General features: G+C 40.0%; 1 protein-coding gene across 2 annotated transcripts in view; it reads left to right on the forward strand.

Moving 5' to 3' along the window:
• The window catches only part of gpr156 (G protein-coupled receptor 156), a 43,477-nt gene that overhangs the window by 22,287 nt on the left and 6,104 nt on the right, over window positions 1-15,086 (forward strand). For both annotated transcript variants that reach the window (XM_017469114.3, XM_017469113.3), the window contains exons 2-8: window positions 3,692-3,843; window positions 5,060-5,187; window positions 5,397-5,532; window positions 8,113-8,223; window positions 8,725-8,850; window positions 9,993-10,088; window positions 13,418-13,654. In XM_017469114.3, the coding sequence (XP_017324603.1) occupies window positions 3,727-3,843; window positions 5,060-5,187; window positions 5,397-5,532; window positions 8,113-8,223; window positions 8,725-8,850; window positions 9,993-10,088; window positions 13,418-13,654 (951 nt within the window). In that variant the 5' untranslated portion in view covers window positions 3,692-3,726. The remainder of the gene's footprint in view (window positions 1-3,691; window positions 3,844-5,059; window positions 5,188-5,396; window positions 5,533-8,112; window positions 8,224-8,724; window positions 8,851-9,992; window positions 10,089-13,417; window positions 13,655-15,086) is intronic.

Consider the following 15,086-nt stretch of genomic DNA (forward strand, 5'->3'; position numbering starts at 1 on the left):
TTATCATGGTTTAGAGAAACCACAAATGCATTTTTCCACTCCTCTGTTCGGAAGACTTTCCCAAGGTAGAAAAATGTATAACACTGGAGACTGTTTCCATAAATGTCAAATAATCTCCTTACAAGAAAGAAACAGTTGTATTTCCTAAGATAATAGCAGTTTAAAAAAAAAAAAAAAAAAAACTTGACATAGATTATGTCGAGTGTCCACCATAAAAGTCCCTGTTACTATAGAAACGATACCGTATTAGAGCGTGTGCATTAATGTAAACCTAATATTCGAGATACAGTGCTGTTATAGAAAATTTAAGCGCACGTTTTAGGTTTACAGTGATTCAAAAGTAGGCAAGGGGGTCATGGAGGCTTAGTTGTGAGCAGTTTGGCATCGCACCTCCAGGGTTGAGGGGTTCGAGTCCTGCATGTTCCTGCGTTGTAGGCTGATTTGCATTTCCAAATTTCCATTAGGATAAACGGTATAGAAAATGGATGGATGGAAAAGTAAGTAATTACGTGTGACACGTTCACACGTGCCAACACTGGCTATAACTGCTTCTTCTTGGAATTCTACTTTGTAAAATAGAGGGATTTAACTTTTTGTTAACTGAAAAAAAACATCCAGGGGAAGATTCAATGCTTAAACTATAGTAGTGCGTTCAAGGACAGTCTACACCTTCAAGTTCACTCAGAGTTTATTCCAGATCTTTCCAGGGCATACAAACAAGTCTATAGAAACGTGACGCTGTCATCTCCACAACAAGTCCGTGCAACGTTTACGCTCTACTCAAACCGTCACACAAGCTGGCCCTATATCCCACATACCAGCTCTGCAGATGTGTTCAGGGATCACGTTTTTTTTTTTTCTTTTACCAGTTTGAGGTGTACACTGCATGTGTGCGTGTGATGAAGCAATGTTTGTGAGATTTAGCACAGTGTACTAGAGACAGCCCCCCATCCCCCCACCCCCTACTCTCTCATTTAGGATTCAGGAGTGGAGTGTTTATGTATTTTGAGCAGAGCTGCTATTATGTAAAAGGGTGGGTTCCCAATAATTACTCCTCTTCACTCCGCTGAACTTCTCAGGGCTGTGAATTTCTACGTGAATGTTTAAAGTGATAACACAACGTCTTCCCTGTTGTGATGAATGCTATAAACGAGCACTTTAGAGGATTCTTGGCGTTGATCCGTCACTCAGGTTGACTTGACTTATATGGATGAATATTGCACTGCCCTCTGGTGGTGAGTTTTGCCGCTATATAGGTCCAGTTTTGATGAAAATGACACGCTAAATGTGAATCTTTTTTTTCAGTGGAATAGATGTAACCGAATACTAATACATTATTCAGAATGACTCAAATAGATACGAATAGGAAGCACATTTTTACTTTAGTTAGCATGTGGTCAGATATAAGGTTTGCAGGACAAACAAAGACCAAAGACAGCGATTGACTAGGACTACAGTATATATACATAGACATAAAAATACAGACCTTGGATTTCTTTACACAACACCCAACATACCTGTTAATATACACAGCTCTTCCCGTATTTATAAATGTTTATTATCTTGTTAGCTTTGTCACTGCAGCTACCTCAGCTCGATGTTGCACAGCATTGCATTACAGTTCATTTTATACTATATTTTTATGTTTTTCTAGTTCTATGTAAGTAAATTCTGTTTTTACATCACTGGACAGTCATAAAAGGCATTTCATGGCATGTCGTACTGCGTAGGATTGTGTGTGTGACCAATAACATTGGATTTAATTTGATTTGATTCATTAACATAGAACTGTTGTTGGACGGGGGGCGGGTTATAATTTACACCACAAAATCTTCAGGAAAGTGTAACTGGAATTGCTTAAGACTTAAAAAGCCCAGGCAACATCTTTCCAAACTTCCAACTATTCAGTTTTGGTGAAAGGCTCAGACTCCTGTTCTTGGCTGACTGGAAGGCGATGTGGTCTTCTGGTGTTGTAACCAGTTCTGCTCTTTCATATGCATTCTGAGATGCTTTTTCACTCATCATAGTTGTAAAGAGCGGTTACTTGAGTTTACCGTAGCGTAGCCGTCAGTTCGAACCAGAGTGGCCATTCTCTCTGAACTCTCTCATCAACAACGCGTTAGCTCCCACAGAGCTACCGTTCACTGGATGTTTTTTTTTTCCGCACCATTTTGTGTTGTCACAGAACGAACATTTATTATGTAAAGTGTAAACCAAACAACCAAAACTGTGCAAACAAGAATGATAAAAATGACCTGTGGATACGAGGCAAAAGACATAAAGACTATAAGCAATAACATGATGCGCACATGGCAACAAAGGACAACTACAACAAAATCTACGTTGACGTGCGCATCGATATTCCGATATTCATCGGAATTTGGCAACATTCTAATTAGTATCGAGTCGTGTAATCACCGCAATACGATCAGCCGCTTCAGATTAAGAGAATATTCTGATTCCCCAAATTCTGATTCCCACCCCTGGAATATGCCTGTTTTAATCGGAAATGTGTTGCATGTAAACACCTTATTCAAAAAATCCACTGAAAGGAGATAAATGCGCATGCTTAGTCCACAAGGAATTGTGGGTAGCAACGGCAGAATCTTCCAGGAAATCTCAGTGCATATGTGGCTCAGTATACGTACAACAACCATACAGGTATACAGAAATATTCTGATGCCTGTACGCATATAAACATCGTATTCGGAATATGGCTGCAACCCTAATATAGACCGTAAATGCAATTTGATGTGCATGTACAGTAAACATAGCCAGTGAGACACTGAAAAGCTAGAACGTAAATAATGGTGCTAAACAAGGCCTAACAAGACACAGGTGAGCGTGATTAGTGAGGCATGTGACATGCTGGGACCGATGTATAGTAGTATAGTTCTGCGCCCTTTGGCGTTACCCTGACATGTAAACTCCAGAGACCGTTGTGAGTGAAAATCCCAGGAGTTTCTGAAATACACAAACTAGCCATTCTGGCTCCATCAACCATGTCACAATCATAAGTCACTAAGATCACATTTTTTTCCCCATTCTGATGTTTGACGTGAATATTACCTAAAGCTCTTGTATCTACACGATTTTCTGCATTGCGCTGCTGCCATGTGATTGGCTGATTGGATAACTGCATGCATGATCAGGTGTACGGGTGTTCCTAATAAACTGAGCCAATTGTAATGGCGCATACGGCACAGAAGCTGTAGATAAAAATTAGGCTGTAATGCGCAGGACTGTTTCTTTAAGAATGAAAATATTGTTGTACTCCATATAAATTCAGTTGTCTGTGTTGACTTTTTATCAGAGCTTGTGCTCTGAACAAAATACTTGCCGGGTATTAAAGTTACACTCAATTTTAATCTTATAAAGCTTTTTATGATTACATTCTTGCAGGGAAATTAGTTTTCAGATGGATCAAAGTGCAAAAAAAAAAGTTCATGCAGCAGTTTTGCAGCATTAATTAGCAGGACGCTGAACGTGTTATTGCATCAAAAGCAAAAGAGCCAATCATGTTCTGACACGTGAATGAAATATTGGTTTACTATGGGAAACGGGGCGGGGCATGTTTTTGGCTGAGATTAACTATTCACTGGTATATTTCTTAATAGTTTTTTAGTAGTGTGTCTAATTCAGGCTGTTGTCAGGTAGCATGCTGTCTCACACTGCTGATTTTGCTTCTCAGGATGTGTGTGTGTGTGTGTGTGAGCTGAGGCAGTGATGGAGATCAGGCCAAACTGCAGCACTCACTGTGACTCTGCGTCCTGCTTCATCCATCCTGCAGTCAACAAGCAGCAGAGCTGGGACATCCTGCTGAGACTCTGCACTCTTTCTACGGTACATACACACACACACACACACACACACACACGCACTAATGCTCACAACTCTGAAAAAATGTCATGGTATAATTATATGCACATTGAGCTACATTGTGCAGGTTAATTTCACTACCCTACAGTAGATGTGCCATTTACCCAAGTCACTATATTTGATACACCTGTAAAGGTGTGTGTGTGTGTGTTTGTGTTTTATATCTTTGTGTAGACCAAATGTTCCCACAAGGATATGAATATCTGCAGTTTTGAAGTCATGAAATCAGAATGGAAGTTTTGTGGATTTTAGTAGGAATATGTCAGTCTTAAGGTTAGATAAAGGTATAGATATAAGCTGGTGCGCTCCAAAACAGTGACACAATTCACATTAAGACGATATATGCCTTCCAAATTTACACTCTCTCTCTACCAGCAATACGGCTCAAAAATTCCAATGTCATCATTCTGCATTTCAGCTTCTCATCAGATTTTATGTCCAATCAAACGCTCTCTAGAATCAGAAATGTCCCTCCCCCAACATTATAAAAATCCATGGTACTGTCAAGTGAACGCTACTGGCTATTTAAAAAGGGGGACAGGGACACTCTATATGTCCCGCCCTGACTTCCTGTTTCAGTGGAACTTACGTCAACACATTGAATAATGCTGCGCATTTCAAGGCACTTCACAGGAGGGTATTCAGCTGGTCCTCATGAGGTTTTTTTTTTTAACTACAAGAGCTGACCGGTTTTAAGGTTAGGGTTAGATTTAGGTCTAGCATAGCCATCCATCCCATCTTCAACCGCTTACTCCTTTTCAGGGTCGTGGGGGAACCTGGAGCCTATCCCAGGGAGCATTGGGCACAAGGCGGGGTACACCCTGGACAGGGTGCCAGTCCATCGCAGGGCACACAATCAGGGTGCCAGTCCATCGCAGGGCACACAATCACACACCCATTCATACACTACGGACACTTTAGACACGCCAATCAGCCTACAATGTATGTCTTTGGACTGGGGAAACCGGAGTACCCGGAGAAAACCCCCGCAGCACGGGGAGAACATGCAAACTCCGCACACACAGAGCCGCGGGACTCGAATCCCGACCCTGGCGGTGTGAGGCGAACGTGCTAACCACTAAGCCACCGTGCGCCCGTCTAGCATAGCATTTAGCATTAATGAACTTTTATGTATTATCTTTTAAGTTTAAATTTTACATCATTTTGTGTGTGTGTGTAGAGGGTCGTGGAGGTGCAGAGCAGGTCTCTCTCTCCGGTTCTGTGCGCTGTAGTGTGGACGCTGCTTTCCTGTGGGATCTTGCTGTCCTTCCTCTTCCTCCTTTTCACCGTCCGCTACAAAAACAACAGGTACGCAAATCTCACCAGTCTATCTCTTTATCTAATTCTCTCACTTTCTCTCCATTCATTCATACTGTATTCACCCCCTTGAAGTTCTTCTGAAATAGACACCACCGGGAGTAAATGTCATGAAGTGGGGGTAAAATCAACATGCATGCCAGTGTAGTTATTGGTCCTAACTGTGTCCAATATGCTGTTGTGTATAACTGAAATTTCAGGATCGTGAAGATGTCGAGCCCCAACCTGAACATGCTGACTCTGTTAGGGAGCGTGCTGACGTACACCAGTGGCTTCCTGTTTGCTATAGAGGACAGATCACCTGTACAGGGAGCAGGCCCGAAAGCTGTCATGCAGGTACACACTAACACACACACACACACACCTTGGCATTTTTATGTTCCAAGGAGTTCTATGGACAGTCTTTAGTAGGCACTTTATCCTTTACACAGTGATGGTGGATCTGTAGCCTATCCCAGGAACACTAGATGCAAGGTGGGAATACACCCCGGATTAGATTAGCAGTCCATCACAGTGCCCCATAGATACACATATACATACACGTTCACACCTAGGGGCAATGTAGAGTTTGTAAGGGAAACTACAGGTTGTCCCAAAAATCTCCATACACAGGGGACTATGTTTGCCAGGACCACGTCGGATGTGCCTTCGTCAGTGGATGCTCGTGGACGTCTACTTCTCGGTTGGTCCGCAACACTTCCAGTCTTTTTGAATTTGTTAACAAGTTTGCTAACAGTGTGTAATCAAGTGTGATGTGCTCCTGTTAAAGTCCATCGCAACCTTACATGTCCTCAAAACATGGCAGTAATTTGTCCGACTTCCGACATGGATAAAGCAAAGAAAACGTCGCGGTCAAGTTTAGTCAAATCAACTCAGTATGACCAGTAAACACTTACAAGTAGCGCTTCTTACCTTTAAACAAGATCAATCAACGTACAGACATATTAGATTATTAAATCTATAACACTGACTATACAATTCACTGTTCGAGGAGGAAAACTTACAGTACATCACAGTTAGCGGACTAAATGGTCTGCACATATATAGCGCTTTTATCCAAAGCACTTTACACTGGTTCTCATTCACCCATTCACTAACACTCTCACACACCAATGGTAGCAGAGCTGCCATGCAAGGCGCTAACTTGCCATCAGGAGCAACTTGGGGTTCAGCGTCTTGCCCAAGGACACGTCGTCATGTGGAGGCACGTGGGCCAGGAATCGAACCGCCAACCCTACGATTAGTGGATAAACCACTCTACTCTCTGAGCCACAGCCGGACTAGCTTGTTGCTAGCAAAGGACAACCGTGGAGGCATCCTTTGGTTTTACACAAACGTACGGATGTCGAAAAATTATGTAACTCTGAGCTCCGACTTGCCACACTTTCGAAACCGAATGTATTAAGACCTCGAGATAGGCTCCTGATCTACCACCAGCCTGACTTAAAATGAATGAATGTGTTGGACTCACAATGCTAAGTCTAAATGAATTAAGTCAGCCGTCTGGATTAATCTTTACATGCGTGTTGACTGAAGTCACCGTTCTCTGTGTGCAGTATTATGTCAATTCCAGCTACATATTTTTTTGTCGTTTAAAGAAAAGACTATATCGGCACTGCAGTTATAAAGAGATCTGTTTTATTTATCCATTTAGTCTAGAATCTAGTCTGAATTCTCCTCTTAGTATTTGAGTCACACAGTAGACTAGATTGAGTCTGTTTGCCAAAAGCCAATATTTGTGGCTCACCATGGCTTAGCGTATATCTTTATTTAAGTCTGAATCCATGTCAGCTTGTGTATTAACTTAGTGTGTGTGTGTGTGTGTGAGTGTGTGTGTGTGTGTGTATGCACATGTGTGTTTGTCTAAGTTGCCATTTGTTATGGATTGTCAGCGGGTTAATGGTCCTTTTATCCACCTGTGATGATTTGATCAAGGATTAGACTCATTTCAATCTCAGCCTAGCAATCACAACCTCATAACCTACTCCTTGGAGCAATCCTTGTTGAAGGGGTCTGAAAAGAACCTTTAAAGTTTCCCCAGAGGAACAAGACCAAGAACTTTGGTTCCTAGGTTTTTGAACCTTTTTGGGAGTCCTCATTATAACATTGTTTACGTGAGATATTAGATAGTAAATTGAGTTTATTGGTTAAGAGTTAAAGTTATGAACACTTTTAGAAATAAAGAGGTTTCTTAAAGCGCACCTATTATGGTTTTGAAACGTTCCTAATTTTGTTTTAAAGGTCTCATACAATAGATTTACATGCATGCAAGATCAAAAAACACTTTAATGTGCTCATAATTTAAACTGCATTACCTTTTTCCCCCAGTGTCACAAACGACTCGTTAAATGATCCGTTCTAAAGGATTCATTCTAAACTCCTTCTTTCAGAGAGCATACTCTGCTCTGATTGGTCAGATGTCCCAGTCTGTTGTGATTGGTCTATCGCTGTCAACGCGTTTCAAAAAGGACATGCCCACTACCATAACGAGTTTCAGCTCCATCTGTTCGCAAAACAGCCGATGAAGACCAGAGGCAGGGCTTATTGTTACAAACCTGCGTAGGTTAGTACAGGAAGTAAGTCTGGAATTACTAACGACTCGTTTCAGCTGTTCAGAATCGGCTCCTTCTTTTGGGAGTCAATAAATCCGTTTGTCGTGCACTTTGCAGACTTTTTACATTCACAAACAGTTATATAACACGCCACATGAAAGGTAATATTTGAAAAACCATAATAGGTGCACTTTAAGTGAGTTGTTTTTTTGCCATAGTTAAGGGTTTTTATTTACTAAAGAGTATCTAACTGGAACCCTTTAAAGATTCAAACAGATAGACAAGCTAAAAACCCTTTAGGATTTCCATGGTTAATATTTTGTTTCTCCATTTGCTCTTGTTTCTGATGTCTGCTGTGTTTCAGGCGTGGGTCTGGACGCTGTGTATCGGCAGCTCTTTGGTGTTCGGACCCATCCTGGGGAAAACATGGCGTCTCTACAGGGTCTTTACTCAGCGTTTACCTGACAGGAGAGTGGTGAGTTCACTCTGAGGACACAAGCACTAAGTAGTTTTTTTATACTGTTTGAAATTATTTCAACATAATGTTGAAGCTGAAACCCCTATTCGTGCAACTCAATCGTTTTTTTATTTGCCATTCTAACAATACACACAATTACCAAAAGTACACAAACTAATGTCATTTCTTTAAAAACTATTGATTTGGCTTGTGGTCTGCGATATGTACAGATGATAACTGATATTCAAACAAGCATATATTTAATTCATGTATCAGGATAGCAGTATATCATCATACACTCAACGTCCACTTTATTAGGAACACCAGTTACACCTGCGCATTTGTGCAGTCCAATCAACCAACTGATGCTCTAGACCTATATCTGTATAATTTTCTCCACTGTACTGCTGCCACATGATTGGCTGATTGGATAACCGTGTGAATGAGCAGGTCTACAGTGGATGGTGAATGTATATGAAGAATTTGCATGTGATACTTTTTTTGATTTCTGTCTTTCAGATCATCCGTGATATTCGGTTGATGGGTTTCGTGGCACTGTTGGTCTTGGTGGATTTGCTGATTCTGGCGGCGTGGAGTCTCACCGACCCTGTGAAGTGTTTCCGATCAGTCAGCGCTCTGGTCAAGGTATAGCACAAAAGTTAAGGTTCTGGGTTATCAATCGGAAGGTCTGGGGTTCAAGCCCCAGCACTGCCAAGCTGCCAGTGTTGGGCCCTAGTGCCCTTAACCCTCTCTGCTCCAGGGGTGCTGTATCATGGCAGAGTTGTTATAATTTATCAATTTGAGCAAGAATAAATGTTCCACAGAGCGATTAAAGCCCATCTCCTTGAGACGCTCGCTAAACACCTTGTAAATCTCTGTGTTCTTATGCGTTTTTGAAAGTCAGAAATATGTTCCTCAGACCGAATTTCAATGAGGGATTTTACCATGTGTAAAATTTTATGGTCCAGGTTAAACCACGATTCATGTTGCGAGCCATTAGCAAAACAAGCACACTTTTTATGTAACGCATTGTTCCCATCATGCATTGCTATAGAGGTTGGTCCGTTGGTCCACTGGGTTGGATTGCTTTCTCACAACAAGCGAACCGCTCCAGAGTGATCGCAAACCGATTGTTTTGGTGCCAATATGAGCGTGATTGTCGTGTTCACATGTGTCTAAACGAACCGAAACAAGGGAGGAAACGCACAATTTTCCAAAACAAACCCTCCAAACGAACCAGGTGTGAAAATTCCTTCAGGATTCTGATGTTCTTCAGATCTGAAATCTTAGGGTTATGATTGCTTCAAATCTGAAATCTTACTCCTAGCAATTTCAAAACAAAGGGAACAAAATGATAAAAATGTAAATTTTTGAAGATACTTTATTTTATTTTATATGACACGTATATAATTCAAAATATACAAAATACATACTCGGGTACTTTTGTCAAATTCCAAGCTCCGTATTCTTTTTTTACTTTTAATTTACTTTTTGTCTTATTACTGTACCTCCTTTGTTAAAACAAAGTGCTGGTGAAGTGCTGATCACGGTTTTCTGCAGCAGTACAGAATAGTTGTTACTGCCCCCTGCTGGTAAACACTGGAGTTTCAGGTGATTAAAAGAAAATCAATGAATTTCTACTTACCTTTATGAATACATTACAGTATTGACAGTCTGTGTTAACCAACAGTATAAAAAAATAAAGAATTGTACAACCAGGCTTCTTCATTGTGTGGAAAAGTGCTCACTTTTATGTCAGGAGGTTTTGTTTTATTTCTCTATATTAGGTGGTAGAGTTTGATGTGCGTTACTCCTTGTCTCAGACGGACTCCTGCTCCTCTCACTACTCCGAGCTGTGGGTTCTCCTCCTCTGTGCACTCAAGGTGAGAACACAAACATGTAACACCACCTGTGAATGCTTCGTTTATAGTCCTGGAGTTTTCCTGCACTGCGGAGTGAATCATTTTACCCTCACACCCCTCTAATGTGGCCGTTTCAGTTTATAAATGTCTTCATAATTAAGTAATGAGCATGTTAGAGAGGCTAAAAATAAAATGTGCTGTGTAAATGATCCTTCTTTAACTCTCAGCGGGTAGAGGGAGATGCGTGCTCCTGGGCGGCCTGGGAAATAATTACATTATAATACTTGCACAATATTTGAGACTGCACATTAATTATATTAATTATATTCTTATTCAATTTATTGAGCTTACTGGATGAAAAAAGTTACATATATATTTTTTTCATTCTAAACAATTAACCTCAGGATCAATAAATTATCTGTCTGTCTGTCAGTGGAGCCTGTAAGACTGAGGGCATTACCTGAACTTTATTTTATATAGTTCCTTTAAAAAGTCCTCTCAAGGCTCTTTACATGGGAAAAGAAAACAGAAACAGAAGTACATAGCATAAAACAAAAAAAGCTATATAAGCATGTATAAATAACAGTTAACGATAAAATTCTATTAAAATAATAACAATAATAGTAATAATTTTTTTTTTTAAAGTAATCAAGCAAAAACTTTATTAAAGAAACATGTTTTGAGAGAAGATTTAAATACACTAAAAGACTGGGCTTCTCTAAGATCAGATGCTAGTCAGTGCCATGGTTTTGGAGCAAAAGCAGAAAATGCCCCATCACCCATAGTACGTAAACAAGTCGTAGGGACACGTTTTAGGGTGTAATGGGTTAAAAGCTCAGACAAACACTGATTAGAAATAGAAAGGAGAAATTACGATGTCGACTACCCCATAATACAAAGCTGAAGAGGTTGTTGTGTTCTGTCCAAGGTACAGTCTTATTAACAGTTATAAATCTGATAAATGTGAAGGTTTTTACGGCTTGTAATATACAATGTGAAAGCGCTGTGTTGCTGATTCATGTTTGGGCACTGTGTGTTTAGATTGGGTTTGAAGAACAATAAAAGCAGACACACTGACTATGTTTACATGGACAACAGTAATCTAATTATTGACCTTACTCTGATTAAGATAATAATGTGATTAAGGTGTTTACATGAGTTGCTTTTAGAATACTCATTTACATTAACATTTACATTTATTCACTTAGCAGACGCTTTTATCCAAAGCGACTTACAAATGAGAAAGATACAAGCAAAGCGATATCTCAAGCAGAGAACAATACAAGAAGTGCCACCATACGAGATCTATTAATTGAATTCCAGAAGAAGCAAAGTGCAGAGTAGAGGTGCAATTTTTTTTTATGATGAGTTTGTTAGGTGTTCATTGAAGAGGTGGGTCTTTAGCTGTTTTTTGAAGATGCTGAGAGATTCTGCGGTCCGGATTGAGATCGGAAGTGCATTCCACCTCTGAGGAACAGTTAGTGTGAAGGTTCTGGAAAGAGACCTTGAGCCACGCTGAGTTGGAACTGCTAAACGTCGGTCGCTAATCGATCGCAGATTGCGAGAGGGAACGTAGGCCTTCAGGAGAGAGGTGAGGTAGGAGGGTGCTGTTCCTGACAAGGTCTTGTAGGTGAGCATCAAGGCCTTGAACTTGATGCGGGCAGCTACAGGAAGCCAGTGGAGGGAGATGAAGAGGGGTGTGACATGGGTTCTCTTGGACTGGTTGAAGACGAGGCGCGCTGCAGCATTCTGAATCATCTGAAGGGGTTTGATGGAGCTGGATGGGAGGCCTGAAAGCAGTGAGTTGCAGTAGTCCAGTTTAGAGATAACAAGAGTCTGGACTAGTATCTGTGTAGCCTGTCCGGTGATGTAGGGTCGGATTTTCTTGATGTTGTAAAGGATGAACCTACAGGACCTTGCAGTTGCTGAGATATGGCCTGTAAAGGTCAAGCCGTCATCAAGAATCACCCCAAGGTTCCTGGCCGTCCTGGTTGGCATGAGTGTGAGTGAGCCGAGCTGTACAGTGAGGTTGTGGTTGATTGAGGGACAGGCTGGGATCACGAAAAGCTCAGATTTTGCCAGGTTAAGCTTAAGATGGTTTTCCTTCATCCAGACCGAGATGTCCGAAAGGCAAGCAGAGATGCGTGCAGAGGAGATACTCCTTTCATGTTCCAGTGTTACATGTTATAGAACATAGGTCGATTAACGGCACACGTCATTACGTCACCACGACACGCCGTCCGACGTCCCTCCAGAATTCCACACAACATAAAGTTCATCTTCGTTATGGTACCGTATGCAGTTTTGACTGTTTCATTTTTAATTTTACAAAAGCTTCAAGTGCAGTTAATTATTTGTCATGCTGTACATGCAAACAGACGACTGCTTGAAGCCGTGGGCTGCGTCTGAAACCACATACGTACTTACTACATAGTAGCCGAAGTATGTACATTTCTCCTACTATATACACGTGTATTTTTCCTACTATATACGTGTATTTCTCCTACTATATACATGTGTATTTCTCCTATTATATACACGTGTACTTCACCTACTATACACATGTATTCTCCTACTATACATGTGTATTTTTCCTACTATATACGTGTATTTTTCCTACTATATACGTGTATTTCTCCTATTATATACACGTGTATTTCACCTACTATACACATGTATTCTCCTACTATATATGTGTATTTCTCCTACTATGTAAACGTGTATTTCACCTACTATACACATGTATTTCTCCTACTATATACGTGTATTTCTCCTATTATATACACGTGTATTTCACCTACTATACACGTGTATTTCTTCTACTATGCACGTGTATTTCTCCTACTATACACTTGTATTTCTCCTACTATGCAATAAAAAAACATATTGTCAGCCATTTCTTCAGAACAGCACACTTTTCAATTCCTCAAACAGGACATGTTGCTTTGTTTTTGTCTGGATACTTTTGACATGAATTTCATCCTGTGTATTAACTTCAAGAGACAGATAAAGTGAGGCTGGTGAGGGAACAACAGTTTCTACAGCTGTTGTAGTGTAACTGATGCGTAACAGGAATGAACTTGTGCCGTGGACGATCCACAACATCAAATGTAACTATAAATGGTTAAAAAGCATGATGTGTTGCACATTAGTATGTTTAAAAAATGTTGCTGTGGTATAAGAGGAATAAAACTCTTGAGATGCTGTACATGCTGTTATAAGAAAAACTGTCCACCTTGGCTGCATCCCTCCATCGTATCTCTGATTATTTTCCTATAATAGCTCCACGATGTTTTAATCCTTACTTAACATGATAAATAATAATGTCATACTCCTGTTCTGTGCTGTAGGCCGGTCTGCTGGTGTATGGCATGTACCTAGCTGGACTGACCAGTAGCGTTAGCCTGCCTCCAGTCAACCAATCCCTGACCATCATGACCGCTGTCTATCTGGTCACTGCATCCACCGCTCTGGCCGTCCCCGTCTCTCTCTACCTGCGCTCATGGCCCAACCTGGTCTACAGCATGCTCTCTGGAACCATCTTCATCTGCACAACTGCCATTAACTGCCTTATATTTGTGCCCCAGGTGAGAAATGGTATATCACGGTATAAACAAGGTCTCATTCTTAACCCATTACACAAAGTCAAATTTCAACTTGTTCTGAAAGAAAAAAAAAACAAACTTAGACATCATCAATCAATAAAGTGAGCTCAGGGTTCGGCGACTCAGCATAAGTTGTCAGTGTAGAGAGGACATTGCTGATGTCAGCTCTTTCACAGAGTCCCTGTTGGCTGGAGTTCCTGCGCTGGTGCTTTAGGAGATAATGCTTGACCTAGCTGATGATAAAGAAGCACCTGATCAGTAAAATGTATTTATTCATTGTTGTCTGGATGCACATACCGCTACTGATTCTTCAATTGGCTACATTGATACAGTATATTATGATATAATAATAATAATAATAATAATAATAGTTTTTTATTAACCCTTTTTATATCACCCCTTTATTGCTTCACATAGCAATAAAAAACATAATCATTTTAAAAATCATAAAAAGAACATTTAAAAAGAAATCAAACCAAAAAAATGAATAAAAACTCACCCAGCAGCAGTGTATGATTAGAAATAGGTTTATTTATTCATTCATTCATTCATTCATTCATTCATTCATTCTAATTATGCACTGTTGCTGGGTGAGGTTTTTTTTTTTTAATTTCTTTTAAAGTTTTACTACAGTTTACCTATGACTGGCATTTCAATTAATTATACAATATACATAATATTTAATCGTTCCATCAAATACCTAAATCATCGTATTTAAGAACTTGTTCATCATCCACTCTCAGATAGTGTTATCTTTAGTGTTTTGAGTAAAAAAAATTATGCAGTAATCACACACACACACACACACATATATATATATATATATATATATATATATATATATATATATATATATATATATATATATATATATATAATATGTGTGTGATTACCACATAATTTTTGTGTATACATATATATATATATATATATATATATATATATATATATACACACACACACACACACACACACACACATAGACATACTAAAGATGCTGTGAATGGAGACTGTGAATTGTGCTCCACCTGGGCCAATTGTTTGTGTCTGAAATTAGTAATTCGGATGAGGATGCAGAAGTCAAAAGCAACTTGTGTGATTCGTGTGATCAGGCTATTCATGTGAGACGTCTTTCATGCATTTGTTGACATATAAGTGACTCGAACCATTCAGGTAAGATGAACTGCCCAGTGCTCGATAAAAACATTACCCACACACTGCTGGGAATGATTAAGCACAACTCATACACACTGCACTTAACCTTAAAGCCAGGGAGCAGTCAAAGTTGTAGCAGATTAAAGTAGGACATGCAAGTGTGATTCATTGGAATTGATGGGAAGGAACCTCTGAACCATTTCTGCTTTAATGTTAAAGAAAGCCGTACAGCAGGATGAAATATAATTGCACCATTTTT

This window comes from Ictalurus punctatus, chromosome 6, assembly GCF_001660625.3.
Source record: "Ictalurus punctatus breed USDA103 chromosome 6, Coco_2.0, whole genome shotgun sequence".
In the NCBI taxonomy this organism is placed as follows: Eukaryota; Metazoa; Chordata; class Actinopteri; order Siluriformes; family Ictaluridae; genus Ictalurus; species Ictalurus punctatus.